At 27.8% G+C, this 24,470-nt stretch overlaps 1 protein-coding gene across 1 annotated transcript; it reads left to right on the plus strand.

Annotated features, from left to right (window-relative positions):
* The first annotated feature begins 7,278 nt into the window (after nucleotides 1-7,278).
* LOC136071647 (uncharacterized) lies at nucleotides 7,279-23,784 on the plus strand. The gene is made up of 7 exons (XM_065793364.1): nucleotides 7,279-9,073; nucleotides 9,152-9,235; nucleotides 12,752-13,164; nucleotides 13,756-13,867; nucleotides 13,971-14,151; nucleotides 14,825-15,063; nucleotides 23,472-23,784. Exons 1-7 carry the CDS (start codon nucleotides 7,705-7,707, stop codon nucleotides 23,603-23,605), a joined length of 2,532 nt encoding a protein of 843 aa, XP_065649436.1. The 5' UTR covers nucleotides 7,279-7,704; the 3' UTR covers nucleotides 23,606-23,784.
* Nucleotides 23,785-24,470: the final 686 nt, after the last annotated feature.

A 24,470-nucleotide genomic window follows, 5' to 3' on the forward strand; every position in this document is an offset into this window, starting at 1 on the left:
TTATTTTTATTATATTTGAAATTGTAAAGGGCTTTATGATAAGATCGTGTGATCTTCTGGAAGTCCTGCCGATTATATTTGCAATAAAACTATTCTGTTATGTAGATTTTTTATTGAAGGCAAATAAAATGTATAAAACATCTATTATACTGTATTTAAAACATCTTCAATTGCAAAAAGGCAAACAAAAATCATGTTTATAAGCTGCTTATCAAGAAAGTATAAATTTAATGTTTGCAAAATACATGTTTACAAAACGCTGCACTCAAATTAAATTTACTGTCTTTAATTGTTTGTAAGACATCCTTTACTAAAATGTATAAACTTCAAAATTTGATTGCTCTTTTAGTTCTAAAAAAAATGATACACCGTTGAAGTTTAATTTGGTCTGAAGAAGAAACAAATTTTTTTGAATCACCTTAAAAGGCTTTAAAACTTTTCTTGCACTAAACTATAATTGCCAAAACAATTTTTAACTGTTATACAGTCAAATCTTGATTGACGTCACGATGTAAATATGTAACGTCACGTAATAGAATACCTTCTATACAGTCAAATCTAAATAATTAAAAACTTTCAAACCATAATGCTAAATTATGTAAAGCCGCTGTTGACAGGAATACTTTCTCATGATTCAAAACCTTGAGTAAAACCAATTATACTAGCAACTATCCAAAGAGTAATAATGTCAAATGACCAAGGTCATGCCACCATACATCTCACATTTTGCGGATTTTTACACACTTGAGAGATAAAAAATCCTTGGAAATTGTAGCCTTTGGCGCCAAGAAAATCCTGAAATATGACCGTTTTACTTTTAGCAGGTATATGCCAGAACCCTCTTGTCTTCTCAGAATTGCAACATTTATCACGAACCCAATTAAATGATCAAAAATGTAAAAAAATTATTATTAATTACCTGTATATATCAATTTAAATAAATTTTGGCAATTTTATATATACCGTTCTTTAAAGCTCAAGAAACCTATGTGGTCTTAATGACATCAAAACAAAAAAAATACACATCATTCTATACTCGTTGATCTTTCAAAGCATATAAGGATTTTAATTTGCAAGTATAAGGATTTTCACAATCGGATAATGGGGCACGGTCCCTACTTTTTTGCTGCGGAATATTGCGATTGATTTTTCACTACCTTCCGGACTAGATGGAGCTTTAAAAATTTTGACATTGCTTAAATGCTGATTAATGTGCATGTTAAAATTGTTTTCGAGCCCCAAGACATTAGGGGGAAACCCACACTTTTTGTAGTGGAATCTTGTGATTTTTCACTACCTTCCAGGCAAACTAGTGTTCTGAAAATTTCAGCACTTGTGTAATGAACGCGTGTTAAAATTATTTCCAGGGCAGACGACTAGAGGCTCCATAACAAAGGGTATTGGACTTTACAAAAAATGCGAAAAAATAATTTCTTTTGAAAGAAATGGGACATGGCCCACAGTTCCCCATGGACCATGACTAGATGAGTCATCTGCCCTGGAAACAATTATAACACACGTTCATCAAATTTTCAGAGCTCTAGTTTGTCTGGAAAGTAGTGAAAATTCCGATACGAAAAAGAATGGGCATTTCATTTGATTCGCCACCCCTAAAAATAGCCAGGTACAAATTTTTAAGTAAAAAGATCATTTTTATTATAAATTATGTAACCTCTATTTAAACCTTGCTTTTTGAGGGGCTTGGCCGACACCGGTTAAAAGTAAAATGGTCATATTTCAGGGTCTTCTTGGAACCAGAGGCTACAATTTATAAGAAGTTCTTATTTTACTGAGCCCTCTCAACGGTATAAAAATCAGCAAAATCTGAGACATAAGGTGACATTTTTTGAGAAAAATCTATGGGTCATTTGACATGGGTCATTTGACATGGGTCATTTGACATGGGTCATTTGACATGGGTTTACCTTAAATTTCTAGACCAATCGTTAAACTTATTTTGTCTTGTCTTTTATAAAATCATCTATAAAAAGGGATGAAATTAATAACAGGGTAGTAAACAAAGCATAGGTATATACAAAGAATATAGTCAAATAGAACTTTAAAACTTCAACATTAAAAATGCATTAATCTTTTATTAATTTAATAGGTATTACAGGTAAATTTTAACTTTCTTAATTTCTCAATTCATCTATAGAAAAATAATAGTATTTATTTGTATTAACACTCTTCTTTCCTTTCATTTAGTTTATATTCATTTTCTTAACTGTTAAGTAAAATAAATTGTTATTAGACAAGTACTTTTGTTCTAATTTATCTCCAACTACAAAATTGAAGATGGAAAAATGAAATTTATCAAAAATATTACAAAACATTGGTTATGTGCTATTCAATGAAATTTAGCAGGTATATAGAAAATGTTTAAACGTAAGTAGAAACTTACAAAGAAACTTGACCCATCCTCCCTGTTGTCATGCGTATTTAAATTCATCATCCCTTCTCCCTCCTAACAGGGCCATCCCGAGGGAACGGGGGACATAAGGGTGTCTAGACCCCCCCCCCCCTACTAATTTTATTTGTCGGCAAATTGACCACTAGAGTCGGCAAAATTGGATCTATAGTTGGCAGTCGGCAAAAGTTTCAAAATTGATTATATTCCCCTCCCCCAATCTCTATACATACATACGGCTATTTTCACGATGGAAGAGATAAATTTCGTGTTTAAAAATTTCTTTTTTCAAAAGGTTTTATTTCTTTAATTATAGTTTAAACACCTTAAAATTATTGTTAAAACAAATTTTGAGTAGAAAATGTTTAAACCGAGTAGATAAATTTGATGAATATTAGCAACTGTTTGTTCTTTTTATTATTCGAAAAAGTGAGTAAAATTTGAGGGCGAGTTATTGCAATATTTTAAACAAAACATATCCATATTTTTGTTTAGAAAGAATCTTTGAGATTACATATATGTCTTGAATAAAAAGACTTTTACTCTTTAAAAATAATTCAAGTGTTTTTTTGTCACATACACATCTGCAAAAATTACGTTGCGTCACTGAACTAAAAGCTAAAAAAGTTTAATTATCGCAATGAAATTATGCTTTATGGCGAGGTTTTTTTAGAAATTATATATTTTAATGTAAACTTTTAATCATTACTAAAAAAATAATTGGTCAAAAAGCATTGTATTAACATATAGTTATAGTTTAAAAGCTGTTGAGTCACTGAACCCTTCGACGGGATAATTAGCGTTTTATAAAATAGTGCGGTAAGGAAGTCAAAATATCATCCAAAAGTTCAGATTTCGTTGTGGGTTTTCAAATTTTTCAAATTCGAATAAATTTTTGCATTTTAGTATTGTGAAGGGCTATTAGTAAATATTAGTAAACTTTTGGATTTATGTTAACATTTTCTTATAAAGTTGTAAATTTTTAAGAAATGGAATCAAAATTAGAAGTAAAAAAAAAACGTTATGTAGAATACCAAGCTAATTATGTTTCTCGGAATGCTGATAAAAAAAAAGAAATGTCCAGAGTTAGACCTAAGAGATATCGAGAAAAATTGAAAGCCGATCCTAATAAAAAAGCAGCTTGTTCTGTTAAAGCAAAATTAAGAGTTTTAAAAAGTCGCGCTTTAAAAAGAAAACTTTTAAATCAATATCAAAGACCAAGCTCATCTTTTAAAAACGTTCAACAAAGAGGAAAAGCATTGAAAAAAGTTTTAAAAGCACTACCAACTTCAAAGGAGAAACAATCTGAAATTCTTTCTATTCTTTCAAATAGCTCTGCTTGTAAAGATAATTCGGGTCTACCTCCAGCATGTTCAAAGCTGTACAGTCTTTCTGAAAGCGATGTTTTAGCAGTTGTAAACTTTTATAATGAAGATGAAGTTTCCCAAATATCACCAAACAAAAAAAAGATGTCACTCGAATTCAATTATCTGACGGAAAAGCAGACAATATTCAGATACGTCATTTATATTATACGCTAAAAGAAGCTTTCGAGTTATTCAAGGAAAAGCATCTGCACATAAAAATTGGACTCAGCAAATTTTGCGACCTTCGTGCACGCAATGTAAAATCAGTTACAAAATTTCCGCATAATGTTTGTGTTTGTAGTTTGCATGAAAATATGCGATTTGCCTTAAATGCATTAACAAAATCAATTCAAGCGCCTTCAATCAAAGTTGGATCTGAAATGATAAATAACTTTGTTTGTGAACCGTACACATACGATTGCGCCTATGACAAATGTGTTGCATGCAAAGGTATGAAACAGTTCGATAAACACTTGCAAACTGTTAATACATTTGGTTTCGAAGTATCCTGGGACGAGTGGAGAAAGCCTGAAACTAAAACATATGCAAACATTGAAAAAATTTCAAAAAAGTCTACTGTAACAGAACTCATCCAACACATATCAGCGATGCGTGATAAGTTCGTTAAACACGCATTTGTAAAGAAAAACCAATCAACAATTTTTAATAAACTGAAGAAGGTTTCAATGAGTGTTAATTTTGAAATTGCGGTAATCCAAGTTGACTGGGCTGAAAACGCTAGGTGTTTCTATCAAAATAAGCCACAAGCGGCTCATTTTGGTCAAAATCAAGTTTCTGTCATGACCCTAGCAGTCTGGAACATTGAGTTAAAAAACATTTGCCATAGTTTCAGATTCAACTGATCATACTAAGTCTTCCGTTATACCGTACATTGACAAAATCCTTCACTTTATTCCTGATCAAGTCAAAGAAGTACACATGTTCTGCGATAATGCCACTTCTCAGTTCAAAAACAAAAGCATTATGGCTGCAATGGTTGTGTTTGAAAAACGTTTTCATAAAAAATTCTTCTGGCATTTCTTTGCAGCGATGCACGGGAAAAGAGTGGTTGACGGAATAGGAGCTACTGTTAAGCGAATCGCAGCCCTGAGAGTTAAAACTAGTCAATACGAAATCAGGTCAGCAGCAGATTTTGCGTTAGCATTACAAGATTTGCAAATATCTGTAATTCACATGTCAGAAAATGATACAAGACAACAAAAAAATGAACTTGGATTCAGTTCAATTTAAAGTTGTTCAAGAAAAATCAAAGGTATATCAAAATCACATTATTTTTATGTTCAGAATGATAACGTTGCTCCGATGCTATTTTCACCTGAGTATAATTAAAATATATTACAAAATAGCAAAACTTTTTAAAATGATTTTAATTTCGTCTTTTTGTTTCGTCACTGAACGTTGCGTCACTGAACTGATAGTTTTTTTTCTGTAAAATAAAACGATATGAAAACTTTATTGTTTGTGGCTTTTTTTATGACTACCTTATTGCCAAATGAATAAATTACAACAAAAAAAATCTAATAAGTCAAGCAAGAATTAAAATTTCAGCGAAAACTCCATTTAAAAGTATGCTGATAAAAAAACACTTTTTTCCGCGTTGCGTCACTGAACTCCTGTTTTAATTTTTGCTATGTAGCAGTGTTATTTTAATGCAATTGTGTTTAGTTTATATTATAAAATTTTAATTCAAGATTAATTTAGAGTAATAAAAATTTGTTTTTGAGTTATAGAAAAATTTCTATTAAAAAAAATCTCTCCGCATGATGCGTCACTGAATTATGGAATTGGCCATATATATATATATATATATATATATATATATATATATATATATATATATATATATATATATATATATATATATATATATATATATATATATATATATATATATATATATATATATATATATATATATATATATATATATATATATATATATATATATATATAAATTAGTAAAACACTTATCTATTTTTTTCTTTCTTCTACACTGTGTTTCTCCATCAGTAGGATCATTAGGAGGATTCTCCCTGATTAAATGAGTAGGCTCATTAGGAAGATTATTCCTGATGAACGTACTGATGGAGAAACACTGTGTAGAAGAAAGAAAAAATTAGATAAGTTTTTCTACTAATTTATTATTGCTCTGTTCTTTAAGAACATTGAGCACTCTGTTTGTAGAATACAATAACATAATTTATGTATATATATATATATATATATATATATATATATATATATATATATATATATATATATATATATATATATATATATATGAAGACTACAGGGGAAAAAAGGCACATGTCACACATTTCCACTTTTGATATAAATGAAATTTTGTCTTTGAAAGTTGCTATGTTTGTATGTATTCTTAGCTTTAGGTGTTTCTGTAGCATTACATAAGCCTTTTTTGGGTTGGATTTTACTATTTTGCTATTATATAAACATAACATTGGAATTAGTGTGAGAGTCTTTATCGTGAAAACGTTGGTTTTTATGTTGCAATTATTCTACAAAGAACAATTGCTGTTAAAAAAATAAACAACTCCTTTTTAATATCAAAATTTTTTTAATAATATTGTTATACAAACTTAAAAGCTTATGGAGGGTAGTTTGCAAAATATTTGTACTTAACAAAAAACAAATTTAGTAAAACACTTAAAAGATGGCAATTTAAAAACTAACTAAATACTTTATCAATGAAAAGAAAAGTTTTTGTTTCTGATTTTTAATAATTTTTGCTAAGTGGTTTTCCTACTCTTTTTCTTATTTGTCAATTTATTTTTACATGATTTTATTAAGTTTTCACTAACTCCTTTAAATTTGGTTTTGAAATAAAGTTTTGCGATTGGACGGTATAAACACTTTAAATATTGCAATCTAACAAAAGAAATCTCGCAATTGAATTGAAAAATGAGATCTTTAGTTGAACTGTTTTTTAAAATCTAAATTGATTTTGATATAGAAGTTAATAAAAGCTATTCTAGGTGTTTATCTATTATACAGTTGAAATAATTGCAATAAACTTCTATATCGAAATCAATCGAAATTAAAAAATTGAATACCATATGTACATAACCATATATAATTTTTTATGCAATTTTTGAAATAGGTCAACAGTTTTTGTAAATTAGAGTTATATAAAAGTTGTACTTAGGTTAGGGAAATTATTTTGTTGTGTGTGTCCTTTAGACTTTATAAAGAATAATAATTTTTAACCACAATCCTAAAAAAATATTAAATAACAAAATAATATATGCTATTATATATTTTATTGTATTTTATTTTAAATAATGTAATCTGTTTAATGGTACCGAAATAATAACATCGTAATCTATTCTATTTTTAAATTTGTCTTTAACTCGATTTCGTTTTTTACCCATTATTTTTTCCCGTTGTTAGTTACGGCTTCCATTTTTTGTAAAGCGCTATCATGACGTCACATCATGCTTGTTTTTTTCTTCGTTTATCTTAAATCTTTTTTCAAATTGATTTATTTAATAAACAAAAAATGCGAAGTATTTGAAGTATTCAATTTCATTTTGTATTATATTTAATGTATTGTTGTAATGGAAACTACGAGTTTCCATTACAATTACTATTCTAGTGATCTGCGATTTCTTTTTATAAACTGTAATTTTGGCTTTAATACTTCTTTTTTTTTTTAATTTTCTAAATATCAACAAAATTTCAATATATATTAGAAACAATTATTCAGCCAGTTATCTACACAGTTGTTTAACAATTTAGTAGTTGGTTAAGCAACTTTAAAATAGTAGATTAACTAACTACGAAAATTTATAAAAGAGAAATATTATTTTACATTTTTTGAATCTTATTGTTATTGTTTTGTTACAATAAATCATTTTGTATTTCTTTAGGTTATGTGCAGAAAAAATTAATATGATTAACAATGATGAAATAAAAACTGCTACACTTTTATTCAACTCTAATCAGGGATTTAAAACAAGTTTGCATGAATTAAACCAATGCTCAATAAAATCAAGAATTTTACAAGATAATCAACAGTTTAATTCTATAGTACTACAAAGTGTTAACCAGAGATCCATTATTCTTAAAACAACTGAAAAAAATAAAGCACTTTCACATTGTGGGTGCTACCATAAATATATAAGTGCTTTGCCAAATGTAAAGCAAATGAAAAGGACTAAAGAATGTCTTTTAATGCTGAGATATATAATTCAATTTTTATCATTAGTTAATGTGCTTGAAAAAGAAGTTGGAGATAAAATTATTATTTTAGAATCATTTGAACAAAATACTTTAGTAAATAATGTACATGAAAGTATGTTTAAAGAGTTTTTATCAATGGTTGAAACATTTTGTGTTTCAATTGATTGTTCAATAGAAAGTTTGTTTAAGCTTGGTTCATTCACACAGATGATAAAGTGCACTTTTAATGACAAAATTGCATATTTTCAATATATTAAAAAATTGCTTGTTTTCAATACAGCTTCCTCTATTGTATTAAAAATAAAAAGTTTACTTCAATCTGTAAGATATTTTTATAACAAATTTACAATAGTTCAAAGTTATTTGATGAAAAAAAATTTAGTTTGTTTACCAACTTCTGCATTGATATATCGTTTTAATATTTTAATATCATTATTAACAGATTTTGCCAATGATTTACTCACTAACAAAATATTTTCTACTCATTTATTACAAAATCAAACTATTATATTTACCCCATTGCATTGCAATAAATATAGTTTAACTGAATATGTGCAGAATATAGCTCAAGTACGAGCTGAGGATATTAAATATTTACTTCTTAACGAGCTGATTTGCATATCAAATAAAATTCCTTCAGACAGTAAAATAGTTCAGTGTTCAGACTACAAATACGAAACATTTCTTAATAGCAGATTTTTAGATGATTCTTCAACAAACGCATTAAAACAAATTTATAAGATCATAATGGCAGGAGAAAAAAATTTTATTAGTATACTATTTGATGACATACAGTTAACAAACTCACTTATTTTATCAGGAAATTTTTTTTTAAAGAGCTTAGATAAAGTTCAAATTTCTAAAACTGTTCTTTGGGATTCAAATATAGGTCCTATTGAGAAAAACAAATTGGTGAGTATTTACACAGATGCAATATGGTTGCAACTTGAAAACTCATTCCGAGAATATTATTTGTTTTCTTGTATAGAAATGGAAAGTTTAACAAAGAGGTTGAATGACTATAGTTGTTTAGAGGAAGCTACAAATATCCTAAGATTATTCAAAAAAATTGAAAATGGTAAATATTTGTTATTATATATAAAGTTTATTTGTTTATTTTTTAATATATTATTTTTTTCAATATTGTTTTTTTTAGTTGCACCTTCAACTTACTTAAACTTTTTAAGAGAAGCAATCCTCAGTATGTTTGATTTTCATAATTCACAGATCTGGGATTCTAGTATGTTTTTATTGCTGTCTTAATTTGTTATTATTATTAGGATAATATTTTATGTTTTTTAATTAATGTTGTGACTGCAATGTGTATGTATGTATATATATACAAGGGGTGGCCACAATAAGTTGCGCAGGCCACATTTGGCCCTCAGCAACCATTTTTCTGGCCCTTCACTTTTCATTAACATAACCAATAGAGATTAATTTACAAGAAATGTAAAGGTTCTATTAAAAAAAAAAAAAAATTTTTATTAAATATTTACAATTCTCAATCTTGGTTTTAGTCTTTAGAAAATCTTTTAAATTTAAAAATATTTTGTATTTATTTAAAATTTGAGAATTTAGCCAAAATGGCATTTTCTTCAAAGACAATGAAAAATCGACAAGGAATGTATTTAACAGTGAATGGCAAACAAAATACTATTTTTGGTAATATTCAATTATTGATGAATCAACCGATAAATTACAAGCAGCTCAATTGGCTATATTTATTTGTGTTTTCGATTTTCTTGTTACTAAAGAGCTACTTGACTTCTATCATATGCAAGTAGAAACAAATACAGTTGATAAAATATTGTATATAATACATATCACATGTTAAAAACTAAACCAATGAGAAACAAAAATGAAATTGCCTTAAAAAGATCTTTTGCTAGAGAAAGAATTGGTTACTGAGAAATTAAATATCTATTGTAAAAGAAAGGATTTATTACTGAGAAATGTGAAAATTGCCAATCTTTTATAAAAATAATAATAAACTTGATGCTGTTTCTGTTTTTATTCCAAACATGATTAAAAAATTCAACTCCTAACAATTTGGATCTACTGTACTGTATGCAGCCATTGCTTTTGTATTTTAAAAGAATTGGGTTTTTTTCTTTCAGCATTTTATGATTAATATTAAAAAGTGTTACTAATAAAAATATAAAAATAGTATTTGAAATAACCAGGGCTACAGAGTCGTGGAGTCGTGACATATTTAGTGGAGTCAGAGTCGCTAAACAAAATTGCAACTTCTACTCCAATGGTAAAATTTCAACAAAATATTCAATTAACCTTATATTCATATTAAATCTTCAAAGAACTTTCATAAATTTGGCAAAAAAAATTTTTTTTAATTATCGTATAATATGTTTTAAAGAATGCAAAGAATTTTGTCTAAGTAAGTCATGTTCTGACTCACTAGGAAAAAGTTGGAAAGTTATAAGGAAAGACAGGGAATATTATGGGGAACACTTAACCTACCAATTAAATATCAGCTTGAAATTTATAGATGTTTTGTCTTTTGGTAAACTATCTTAGCAAACAAGTTTTGACCTACTTATAATTCTTTTTATAGTTAAAATCTTATTATTGATATAAAAGGTAATTTTTTTACATTTTAAAAATCTGCAGAGAATCTTTTTGCAATCTTAAGCTCTTAAACTAATCTCCTAGAGTACATGGATATAGTAATGACTGGTGTTGCAAATGGTAAATCGTTTGATATCCTTTATATTGATTTTAAAAAGCTTTTGACAAAGTTTCACATAGGAGATTAGCACTGAAACTTGAAGCATATGGCATTACATCTATGTCATTGAAGTAGATAATTTATTTTTTAACTGATAGGAAGCATAGAGTTGTACTTGGAGAAAGGGTATCATCATGGGTGGAAATAGTAAGCGGTGTACCATAAGGTTCTGTGCTTAGTCCAATTTTATTTTTAATACACATCAATAATCTTCCAAGTCAACTTACAAACCAATTGTTGTTGTATGCAAATGATTGTAAAGTAATAGCTGAAGTTAATAATGAAACGGATGCACATACTTTACAAAATGACATTGCTATGTTAGGAAAATGGTAGTAAACTAGAAAATGTAATTCAATTTTGAAAAATGTAAACTCATGCATATTGGTAACAAAAATAGAAATTATAGATACTTCATGATTAACAATAATATAAAGCAAAAATTAGTTTCATCTAAATTGAAAAAAAATCTTGGCGTATTAATTTCAAATGACTTAAAATAGGAACCACAAATCAAAATTGCATTAACTTTCTTGTTTTGTCTGTAAAAGATTTAACATAGCATTACATCTCAACAGTATTGTATATTATAATTATATTAAACTTTTGTGGGATTTGTTGTTTGATATCTTTAGTTAGGAATCTTTGTGTCAAGTTTACTTCGAATAATTGATTATGGCTCTTCAATTTAAAGTTCAAGTAGGATTACCATTGTTCTGGCTAGGTGATTGAATGTTTTCCTATGTTTTTAATAATTCACCAAATCTTTATGATTAGGTCTCGTGACAGACGATACTGTTGAGTCTCAATGTAAAGTGATCAAAAAAGCCAGAGCTTTATAACACTTTTATAATTTTTTTTTTCGCTAATATATATTTTTTTTACCATTAATATATATATTTTTTGTTATTTGTCTGGTTTTTGACAAAAACCACAAATATTGATAAGCTAAAAATCCTTTTTGAACCTTAATTAAGCAATTGAACCTAAATATCTTGAAAAAATTAGACTTTAATATTTTATGTTTCACAGTTTGTTAAATTTGCATTCATACAATTGTCCTTTTGCAAGATTATAATGGGAAAATTAATGGGAAAATCTGAGAGTAAAAAACTTGGTTTGAATTATTGAATTTTTTTTTACATAAGACAAAAAAGCTGAGATTATGCTCATAAAAATAGACAGTCAGCAAAATTTCCATAGTTCCATGTAGTTATTGCAGGTTTTACACAGAATGTATTTATAAAATTGACTAAAAAAAGCTATCTTTATTAAAACTATTGTAAACAAATGCGTTTACAGTAGGTCTAATATGTTTTCTAGAAAGTTAAAAATCAGTATATATAAAAGCAAAATTTCTTTAGTTTCATTATTGTTTTTTTTTCCACTCAATATGAGTTGATTGAAATTTAGAAAGATTTTGATTGGTTTGTTCTATATGGAAATTTTGTGTATTTTTAATTAACATTGGTTATTTAACTATTAAAATGCTATGCAGAAAGGTGTTAAATAAGGAAGAAAATACAATTTTTTTAAAATCAAGAATGATCAAGTGGCAAAAAAGTTTAACTTAGATGGACCTGATAGTTATAAATATTATTAGCATTATTTCACAAAAAATGCTAGCATTTAAGTTGTAACTTTGAATGAGGGACAGTTACAGTACAGGCCGCATTTTGTTTCCACTACAAAACTCCTATATGTTTTATTACAGCAAAAATGAGCGCAGGAAACTATGAATATCTTTTAAAAGATAGTTTGTTTGAGTTTAGTGAAGGTTTACATACTGAGATTTTCCAAAAAGTATTAAATAGCATAAAAATTGGTAGTATACATTTATAAAAATTATAGTAGTTAAGAAATTATTTAATAAAAATAATGATAATAATAAAGGATTACTTTTGATGAAATTATAGAAATTTCAATTTTACATTTTTATTAGATTAACATTTTTGCATTGAACTAGTGGTAATATTTTCTTTAAAGAAGTATAATATTTTGCTTTAGATAATTGTAAAAGCATGGTCATTTTCACCAAAGATAATTTCAGATACACAGAGAGTGTTCCTTCAAGTAAAACTCTGGTTAACCTTTTATTAACTCAACAAAACATTGAATCATATTATAATATTTTCAGTATAATTTCAAATCGAGTTTCCTTAAGTTGGATAGTTGATAACTTTGTGTCACCATGGTTAACAGTGTGCACATTTATATATCTATGCTTTTATTGCAAAAGACAGCAGTATCTTAGTTCAGCATCATGGGGACCATTTTTTGTTGTAACAGTATTAGATATCAAATATACATTACTGTGTTTTCAAAACATGAACAATATCTTAAATCAATTAGCAGTAAGAGATGAGAACTTTAGTTGCATTCCTCTTTTGAATCTTTCTTCAATACTTGAGAGTTTAAAGGTATTTCTTTATTACAACATTTTTATTTTAGATTGTTATTTTGGATTATTATTATTATTTTTTTAATGCAACTATGATTTTTTTTCTTTTTATTGAAATGTAATTCTGAACAAAGTGTAAAGTTATGTGTAAAACTTTTGAAATTTGTTTAACTTCTATATGTAAAAATATAGATAAAAATACATCTTAAGACACATAAAAATCTGTTAAAAACTCACTTCCTCAAAAAAGTTAAAATAGCACCAAAAATGTAAATATACATTTTTGGTGCTTTTATTAAATTAAAAAAAAGTGATTATAATTATAGTATAGTTTGTTTGAAATTTCAGAATCAAAAAATTATATATAAGTATAGTTTTTTTTTAAATGCTCAAAAGCAATTATTTTTTCAAACTTACACATGTTAGCCTCTACAAAAAATATTTTTACCTTTTCTCAAATGTAATAAATAGTAATGATATGTAATAAAGGGTGGAGTATGTATGTCTTGGGTGGTAGTGTATATGTATGTTTTGGGTGGAAACTTTCTAGTTTTCTAAAAAATTTTAGTGGGGATGGCCACTGACAGTAAATTTTATTGTGATTATTTAGTCATTTGAAGAAGAAAGTTATAAAATGTTGAATGATTCCATAAGTAGGCGAACAAAAACTGCTTTGGAACAGCATATGCCTCTTGGGAAAGTATGGAAAAGGCGAGGATCTCGTGAGCACTTTATTAATATCACTTTTTTTTTTAATTTTTTTTGTTATATGATAACGTATTTTATATATATATATAGATATATATATATATTTTTTTTTTTTAGCTCTTCAAGCACAAGAACCCAATAATTATATTAAACTTGTTATCGAAATTGTTCTTGCTCCTGTCATAGAAAACGTGTCTTGTTTGCCCCAAAATAAAAAGATTGATGTTCTCTGCGGTTGTATAACGCAGTTTATCAGGTCATGGATGGATTACATTTTGCTAAAAAAGATAAAGTTTAGGTAGAGAGTTTTATTGTCTTATTTGTTTATTTCAAATTAAGTAAATGCACTTTTTATTTTATGGAACTAAAAATTACTTTGAAGTCAAAGAGTTAAATTGTTCAAAATACAATCTAATAGAATCTTTTTTTAAATTAAAATTTTTTTCCTTAATTGATAAATAAACAAAGATGACTGAAATACCCATCTGCAAAAAATACACAAAGATGGTTGAAACATTTGCAAAAAATACAAAAAAATGACTGATTTGCAAAAAGGTTTTATTTTATAAGTAATTTAAATTTTATTACTTTAAAATTTCAAATTAATTTAGTTTAATTAAGTTTAAACTGTTGAGCTTTTATATGGTTTGGTAAATTATTTCATTATTACCTAAAAAAAAAAGTAAAAAAAAGCTTTAAAAGTAATTTAAAGGGAAAAAATAAAAGCCAAATAACTTCCCTTATAAATTTGGTTACTATCTCTCAATTAGCAGCAACTTCCAAACATTCTGCCAAAAAATTGAGAAAGTTGGGATGCAAAAGAAACTAAAAGCAGAATCCAAAATAATCTGGCATCATAAAATTTTTGGAGGCAGCTGCCAATTGATGTGAAAAAAAAATCAGAGGTGAGAAGATCTATAACGACTGGGTTAGATAACTTAAAATAATATTCATTTTAAAAAACTCTTTAGTTTTTTTGGAAGTCAGCAGCTGTTTGTCGATTTTCAATACTTTTCTCTTTGGTTTGGACAAGGTTGTATGAATTTATTACAAGAAGAGATAAATGTTATTTACTTGTTGCCTGCATTTAATAAAATGAAAAATGCTATCCTGTTACTTTCGTGTCAACCTTCAAACTCAAAGAAAGCAGAAGATTCCAATAAAACACTTGTTCTATCAAGCACCTCTACTTTATCTCAAGTTTCAACAGGTTTTTATATTTTATTTATGTATTGTTTTCATTTGAGAGGAGTGGGAAAGTGGGGGAAGTAGAAGGGGTTTAAGCTAAGCTTTATTAAACAAGTTTTTGCAGGTGCTATGAAATGAATGTAGGGGAAGGTGGTGTCAAAAGTAACAGGTGCTGGTTGTAACAGTTCCCCTGTATTATTTTTTATAATATATCTATTTTTATAATATATGACAATCAGCACATATTAAGGTAAATCATAGTTTATCAAATTAATTGAACTTATTGTATCAACAATTCCACATTTAACAGCATCTGTGTAGTTAGCAGGTATTAGGGGTGGTAGATTAATCTGTATTTCAAATTAATCAATTAACGATTAACTTTCTAAAAATTAATTGAATAATCAATTTATTTCGATTAATTTTTGCAAATAAATTCTTATAGTTTTAAAAAAGTAAACACAACTTCTTATGATTTTATTTCTCTTTTTTCATCAGTTATGATTTTAAAAAACATAAGTTATTAACAGTGTCATCATTTAAACTAGTTCTTAACTTAGTAATAAATAAACCTGAAGTACTAAACCTTCTTTCTACTTCTACAGAAGATGATAAAAGGCTAAACATGGTGTTGTAAACCTTTTCTAAAGACTTTTCTAAAAACTTTAGACTAAATTTCTTTTCTAAAGACTCTAACTAGCAATAACATTATTCATTATTTCTTTATTCAGTAAATCTCTCAGAGACTACATTTAATAGTTTTTGACAAATGATAGTATTTTGTTATCTAAGATTTTGTAGTAAAAACAAATTAACTTTAACATATTTTATTAGCTCTTTTTGGAAATGCCATAACACTCAACTCTACAACATGAAGAGCTTGAACAATATCAGAAATGTGTTTCATTTCTTCTTCTGATAAAATCAAATCTTTTCTAAATATATCTACAAGAGCTTTTCCAATATGATTTTTTAATTCCAAAAATTGTTTTAACATACTGATTTGAGAGTTCCATCTTGTTTTAGTAACTAGAATAAGCCTAAGCTCTTTTCCTAAATCTGATCTACAAATGTTTTAAAGAGTATCATTTTTAAGTAGTAGTAGTAGTAGTATTTAAAACTGTAGCTGTGTTAACAGCGAGTGAGTTAAAAACTCACTTTGACAGCTTTTGACAATCTAAAAATATACAAAAATTTACTAAAGATAATAATGAACAAATTAAAAAATATATATATATAGTTAGTTCTAAATTACTTTTTTAATGCCAAAAATTTGTCCAAACTGTTTTTGAAAATGTTTACATTTCCCGACATGACCACTTCCAATGGCAATTTGTTCCACAAATTCACAGTTCTATTTATGATAAATTCATATCTTGGCACAAACTTGGTTTGCTCTCTGCTGTATTTTCTGCTGTGACCTCTGCATGATTTTGAAAATACTGGTTTGTTTAAAAGGTCTACTGCTTCAATCTCATTAAAAATCTTAAATATTTGAATAAGATCTCCTCTCTTCCTTCTTTCTGACAATGCACAGTGGGGATGAATGCACTTTTACTGGACAAAATTCATAACTAATTTAATATTAGAGCTATATTCACTAAAATTAGTATGAGTACTAATATGATGTCTGCGCTTTTTATGAAGGTAATATTTTTTTATTTCGTTGCTATGGATACCTTTATTTTGCTTAGCAACAACCTACTTTTGTTATCTGCAGATATTTTATAAGTGCTAAATTTGGCATGAGTACCAATATGAGATCACACTTCTTACAAAAGTGATAATTTTTTAAATTTAGTTGTTATGGATACTTATATTGCTTAGTTACCGGATACTTTCCTTAGTTACAAAGTGGTAAATTGATATTTGAATATCTTATCGGATTTTTGACCCACCTATATTGAATAAAAATTGAGTAGGTAAATAATGTTTTAGGAATAATAAAAGCAAAAAATAGTGCAAGAAAACGTTATCAATTTTAAATTACATCAAAAAATTATAAAACAATAATATCGTTTGAAGATTGTTTAAGTAATTGTAAAACATCTGAAGGAAATGCTTTATGATTTGTTTGGTGTGATGTTGATTTACGCAATAATGAAATAACAGGATCACTGGAAACTAGGAGTCTATTGATAAGATCAGTATTTGTTGCTTTTCTGGATGTTTTTCGGCTGAAATTTTCGCGATAAGATTTAAAGTCTTTATTTCTAGCCTCTTGAGCTTCCTCTGACATAAGTCCAATGGGTAATGTAAGGCTTTTAATTATGTCATGTCCATGTATCAATACTTTGTAAACTGATTGAGCCATGTAATACCATGGATAAAGGGACACATATAGTCTAAAAGTGTCAAAACAATAATCCTTGTCTATTTCATATCCTGAAGAGAGCGTTACCAAGATAATGTAAAATCTGAATATAAGGTTTTGGTCAATACCCAGAATTTCAGCTGTTTGTTCATATGCTGCAAAAGCACGCCTTGAGGTATTGCCATCATTACTTGTTCCAGAACCACCACTTTTAGGGAAATCAACAACAAGTCCCATTTTGTTCATAAAATCAGTCTGAATCTTTTGTTTAGCTACAGATGCCTTTTCTTTGTGTTCTTTAGATCTTGCTTGCCACTTTCTTGTTTCTTTTTTATACGCAATGTGCAATAACATCTCAAAAAATCAAATCCATGCATGAAGACTGGAAAGACCATATTTGAACTCTCTGTTAGTATAATCTATATTAAGGATATCAAGACTATTCATATTTTTTGGAGAGACACCACACACTGAACAGCATTGGTATGAGTTATTTTTTTCAGATAATATTGTTTGAACCTTCCCATCAATCATTGTAAGTTCAATAATACAATTCACTTCAATAGAAGATCCGCAAACCTCTAATAAAATCATACCCAAGCTTTCTATCTCACTTTTAATGTACTGATCTTCTTCAATCACAGATTCCTTGGATTCCATTTTGTATGCAAATCTTATGGGTCTACAATAGGCTGTGGAGGACGACTTTTGATTTCTCCAAATAGGCACCTTTTCGTTGCTGTTGTTAAATCCAGTCAAATCCAATGGGACAAGACAAGTAATAAATAATGATTCTTCACGCTTTAAATCTCTGTTAATGTCGGGTTCTGATAAAACTTGTTTATAAATGCTTTGGCCAGTAGCACCATCAAAACCAGCCTTACACGTTAGTGTCATTGTTTTTATTGCTTTGTCGTTCAATATCAAGTGCCTTAGCACAGGTTTTTGAACTGCACAGATTCTTTGCAAAGTATGAGTCATTAAATCTTTTAAAGGAACTGAAGCTGAATAGTCCTCCACTGTTATGTTTGCAGGATAACATTTCAATTTTGCATCTCTGACATCATTGTAAGCGGGGTAGATGTTATATTCTTTCTCCAAGGCTCCGCTTCTAATCAATTGATAGGAAGCTTTTGTCAGACTTGCATCAATTATTAAAGCCAGTGCTTCGTCTGCTGAATATTTAGTTGCTTTATCTGTATTTGATATATTTAAAACATTCTTGGCAGCAATAACAACAGATTCATCTCTAAATTTTTTATTAGCAGCAAAAAATAATTCATTGGATGAATGAGATTCAATTAAACAAGATACACGCCGTTTTTTAGTTTTATTAGAACTATTATCAAATGCAACTGGTTTTCGACCACGTCTACTTGCAGTTGGTTCATTGTCTTTTTTTCTGACAATTAAATATTCATTAAGCCAGTTCACAAACTTCTTTTCAAAATTTTTCACAGTATAGTTTGCAGATTTCCACTTTTTTTTATACAAGTAAACAAATCGTTGAACAGCATGTCTAAAATCAACGTCTTTAAAATCAGCAAATTTTGGCTGAATAAATTTTAATATATCTTCAGTAATATTTTGTTTTGAAATACTAAGATTGTTTTTTTGGAGAAAATTATGAATGTCTAAGTTTAACAAAACCATATCTAAATAATTATTGTAACAAGTATTTTGTATTTAAAAGTAAAATGTTATAATGTATATGCCGCCTGGACTACTAATACTTGTTAGTAATTAAGTTACTACAAGTGTTAGTAATTAAAATTAAAAGTAATTAAATTACTGTCAGTGTTAGTAATTAAATTACTAACAACTACCGAAAATATGTTGTTGCTATGTTATGCAAAGTAAGGTATCCATAGTAACCAAAAAAAGTTAACCTCATAAGAATTCTGAATCTCATTTTAATACATACCCCCAATATTGTGTATTTAGCGCAAGTAAAATACTGTTAAAACAACGTTAATGTAAAAATGAGTTGCTGCTATGCAAAATTTAGTACCATAGCAACCAAGTTAAAACATACATAAAATCTGAACGGGGATTTAAGGGGACGAGCAATCAATTAAAACTCGATTGAAGCATCATATAGCTCAAATAAATATAAGACAACACATGGCAAATTGTGGTAATTATTAGTTATTGTGCGGCAAAAAATAAGCTTCTTAAGAAATTTTTTTTTTTAATCTGTGATTTTCAAAGTATAACTGAGATAACATGCTATGACAAATTTATTTTACACATTGGTTTTTCTTATCTCTAAATACTCTAGAATAACATGTACTAATTTTTTGTTTCAAAAACGTAGATGTAATTGAAATATAACACAACGTTGATGTCACCGTTAATTACTTATTTATAATTTTTTTATTTTTTTATTTTATCTCAATATTCAAATGCTTAGAGTCCTGGTAACTAAGGGATTTAATATAAATAAATTATCAATAGATTTCTCCTAATATGTGTAGATACTAAAATTAAATAGGTTTTCAAGATTAGACAACTAAAATTTTTCCCATTTTGTCCACCTACTGGCCCACTGTGCAATGTTGTTAAACCAAGTATCTGTAAACGGTCTTCATACAGCAAGCTTCTTAAGTTCTTTATCATCCTTGTCACTCTGTGTTGCACCCTTTCTAATATTTCAATGTCACCTTTGCAGTTTGGTGACCAAACTGGCGCTGCAAATTCAATCAGAGGTCTAATAAAAGTAGTATATAGTTGCTTGAGAAGATGCTGATCCAAATGTACAAAAGTGTTTTTTATCATTCCCATTATTGCATTAGCTTTTGATGAACACGCTACTATGTGTTTCTTCCATTTCAGTGATGTATCAAAATTTACACCAAGATCACGTTCATGCGTAGAATTATTAATTTTTGACCCATTTACTGTGTAATTTAAATTTATGTTGTTTTTTCCATATTGCATAACTACACATTTACTTTCATTCAGTTTGATTAACCATTTTTCTGACTAATCTTCTATAATATTTAAATCTCTTTGAACTAATTTGGCGTCCTCAATTGAGTATACAGCTGATAAGATTTTAGTGTCGTCTGCATATATTTTCACCATATTTTTGATTTTTTCTGGCAAGTCATTTATGTATGCTATGAAAAGGAATGCCCCCAGAATGAATCCCTGTGGAACGCCACTTGATACTTTTTTCCATGTTGACACCGCTTCACCCTGGACAACTCTTTGAATTCGATTATTCAGAAATGCCTCAATCCAGTTCAAAAATTTTCCTTTTATTCCATAAGCATTCAACTTTAATAAAAGTCACTTGTGTGGCACGGTATCAAATCTTTCGCAAAATCTAGCATTATAACATCTACTGGTATGTTTTTTGCTAGTTTCTGTGTGATAAAATCAAGTGTCTCTAAAAGATTTGTTGGTGATTTTCTAAACAGCTTGACAATTTTTGAACCCTTGATATAATAATACCATAGTCCTCAAATAGTCATTAAATTGCATTTCCTTATCAACAAAGCTGATACTTTCCTCATTCCAGCATTCTTCATTTTCATCATCAGGGTCAGAACAAGATTCTTCATTTTCATTTAGCTCTTCTATAATTAGTTCTTCTTAAGTTGCTTATGTTGCTGAACCTTTTTCTTATAAAGAATATCACATACCGCAAGATGAATTCTATGGCAATAGCTTGGCAATAACAATGGCAAATAGCGTGGCAAGAACAATGGCAAATAACGTGGCAATAACAATGGCAATAGATTGGCAATAGCAATGGCAAAAGCAATGGCAATAGCAATGGCAAAAGTTGGTGGGTAACGCTGATTTCTTGTCCCATTTTTTTCATGAATGATGCACCATCAGTAACACACCCAAAGATATCATTGATTAAATTTAAGCCAAAATCATTTAACTTTTCAATAACAATATTAACTCTTTCGCTTTCTGAAGGTATTGAATCATTTATTCTAATTATTTCAAGACCATAATAAAATTTGTCTGAGCAATGTACATTAAGACACAAATACCTTCTAGTTCCACTGGAGGTCCACTCATCAAGAGAATTTGAAACCCTTTCTCCAGTTTTTTTTTTTTTTTGCTGAAGCAATTAAGCAATTTTAAATTTTATTGAACTTGCGTAGTTCATAACAGTTGCCTTTATAGCATGTTGATCATCAGGAATTTTAAGTCCTTAAGCTTTCAAGCCTTTTTTAGTATCTTTACTATTGGCCAAAGTTGCATAAGAAATACGATCTACAGCTGTTAAATGAGCTAATACTTCTTCAGCTTTGTTAACTGTTTTATTCCAGTAGGCAGAAACATTTGACTGTATTTTTTGTCTTTTCTGAAACAATTTTGGTTGGAAAAATTTTATGTTTGTGCTCTAAGTGATATAAAAAACTTTAAGTCGATCAATGGAATTTAATTTCCACTGATCAATGTTTGCATTTGTATAATGATTTCGGTTTGTTTTCCAATCACAAATGCTTCCAAATGTCAATACGACCTTTTCCAAATGATATTGTAAATGGCGTTCAGGCATCTCTACGGCTGCATTGTATCATTTGTTTACATTTTTTTACTGGTACCGGAAAAGTAAAAACAGTTGTTATTGTTTCTTAAAAAATGCTATTATGTTATTATAAAATAAAAGGGTTAATAAAAAAAAACTAAAACTGTTATGTTTTAAAGCAAAAAATTAATCGATTAATCGTTTGTTAATTAATGAATCCATGATTAATTTTTACTAATCGAATAATCAATTGTTAATTGTTTACCACCCCTTGTGGTGATTGATTTTTACTTTTTTGCCAAAAGTACTAAATGATTTTTTAACATCCGGTTTATCTTTTAACATCCGTTAAGTTCTATATATTTAATTCATTATATTTGTGTATGTACTTAGAATACTGTTTATTTTCACTACGTTTACATAATTATAAACAAAACATAAATTGGATGTGAGAAAAAATGTCTATTGTAACATATAGTACTGATAGGAAAATGTTACAATTGACACCTTGTAGATAATAATACATTATAATATGATATATTTTATTTGTTTTAGGTCATTAGTGATAAGCAATTATTACAAACATGTCAATTATAATAAACATAACAAATTGCAACTAAGATATTGATAAAGTGTGCATTAATTATGAATCTGATTGTGATTAATATGTATTCAATTTCATTACTCGCCCTTTTTTCATGTTCGCCCTTTTTTCATGCTCGCCTTTTTTCATGCTCGCCCTTTTTTCATGCTCGCCCTTTTTTCATAATTGTTTCAATATAGTTCCATGATATTTTTTAATTTTAATGTTCTTTATTTGGTTGAATGCTGTTGTTTTTTTTTTTTTTTTTTTTTTTTTTAGTATTTGGTAAATTTATTATTGGTTCATTAAGACCAATGTCGAAATTGAATGTCAAATTTATAAGCAGCCGTGGTTCTTGACACCTTTTAGATATCAAATTTATAAGCATTCACTACTCAGCAATAAGTTCTGCGGTGCTCTGTGATAGATCTTAGATCTTATCACAGATTATCTTTATAACTAAAAAACAAAAAGTAACAATAATAATTGTAAGAATTTTGGTTTTCTTTTTTCAAATAAATGCAAAGTCTTAATTATAGATGAGTTGTATAAGTTATGTATTTCCTACCTTGTCCGACGTAGTTTATTTTTATTTATACTGATTATTTTTATTTATACTTATAATACATAAATGCATTAAAGATATTGATATTAAAAGATATTGATATTAAATATTTTGGTAATTACACTAATAAATTCTTGTAATAACATTTATAAATAGCTTAGAAATAAGTAAAAATATGAATTTTGTTACTTTTTTCAACCGACCTCATGTTGATTTATAGATTTATAATCAGACATGTTTTGAAATTTTTTGAAAGGTTCATGTTTCTGGGGGTAATAAAAAAAGATTGAATTACTTTTTACACTCATAAAAAAGTTTTTCATTCAATTTATGTTGTTAAACTTTAAAAAAATGTACTACGTACATTATAATGTTTAAGTAGCAAGGAAGCAAGTAGTAAGGATAATGTGATAAAATTACTTTATTTCAGCTGGTTCAAAACTTTATTATAACTGGTTGGATTGTTTTAGAAACGTTTACTGGTAGTCAATTTGAAGACTTAATCTTAACCATTGATATGCCAAAAAAAGAAAATTGGCTGTCTCTTCGTGTCAAAGGCGGTTCTCCAAAAAGCGCATTTTTATGCATTAAAAAGCAAGAGTAGATATTTTATTTAATTTATTGTAGATTTCATAACAATCTTTTTTATTTCAATATTTAATATTGAATATTTTTAAATAGTATAAATATGTTAAAATGCAATTGAAATATTTATCAAAATTTATTTTTTAAATTATTGTATATTTTATGTATTTACAAATAAAATGATAACATCTTCTAAAATTCAAATACATTTTTGAGTTTTTAAAATAATCTGGAAGCAAAATTTTATGAAACTCTGCTTTTTATTACTATTTATATTGTTAAAAAGTAATTTTTTTTAACGAACTAAAATATGTGGCAGGAAAATTTTGCGCGCGTTCACTTAACGATAATTTCTAAAGAATACAGTTTTTTTTTATTTTTATTTTAAAAGATTAAATTCTGGGCTTGATTGGAAAAATAAATGGTATATTATATATACAGGATGTTTAACTTCGATCCCAAAACTAAATAGGGAAAAAGCTTATTTAACTATATATTATTTTAAAATTTTCAACATTGAAATGGTAAAATGCTGTGCTGCATACGGTTGTTCTAGCTGATACGCGAGAAGAAATATTATAAATTTTCAAAGACTCTTATTTTGGTATCCTATAATTTTGTTGATGAAAAATGAAAAAATGTTTTTCAGACAATTGAACCTTGTAGAATTCAATAGTAAAAATATTTTTTCAAAAATAAAATTAGAATATCAAAAACATTCTTCTAATACAGAACGACTGAATAAGCGCGAATTTCATAAGTGCGAAGAAGTAGCAAAAACTCGTATTGGCATAAATGCAAATTGATTTAAGTGCGCCGAACAAATTTGCAAACATTGGCATAAGTGCGAAGCAGTTACAAAAACTGGCATAAGTGCGCCAAAT

The sequence above is a fragment of the Hydra vulgaris genome, chromosome 03 (genome assembly GCF_038396675.1).
Source record: "Hydra vulgaris chromosome 03, alternate assembly HydraT2T_AEP".
NCBI classification, from domain to species: Eukaryota; Metazoa; Cnidaria; class Hydrozoa; order Anthoathecata; family Hydridae; genus Hydra; species Hydra vulgaris.

What these genes read in the sequence shown, in the direction of transcription:
- LOC136071647 (XM_065793364.1), top strand. Translation starts at nt 7,705, where the DNA reads ATGATTAACAATGATGAAATAAAAACTGCTACACTTTTATTCAACTCT. An exon ending in ATTCAAAAAAATTGAAAATG is followed by an intron (nt 9,074 to 9,151) that starts GTAAATATTTGT and finishes TGTTTTTTTTAG; the next exon opens with TTGCACCTTCAACTTACTTA. An exon ending in TTCACAGATCTGGGATTCTA is followed by an intron (nt 9,236 to 12,751) that starts GTATGTTTTTAT and finishes ATTTTGCTTTAG; the next exon opens with ATAATTGTAAAAGCATGGTC.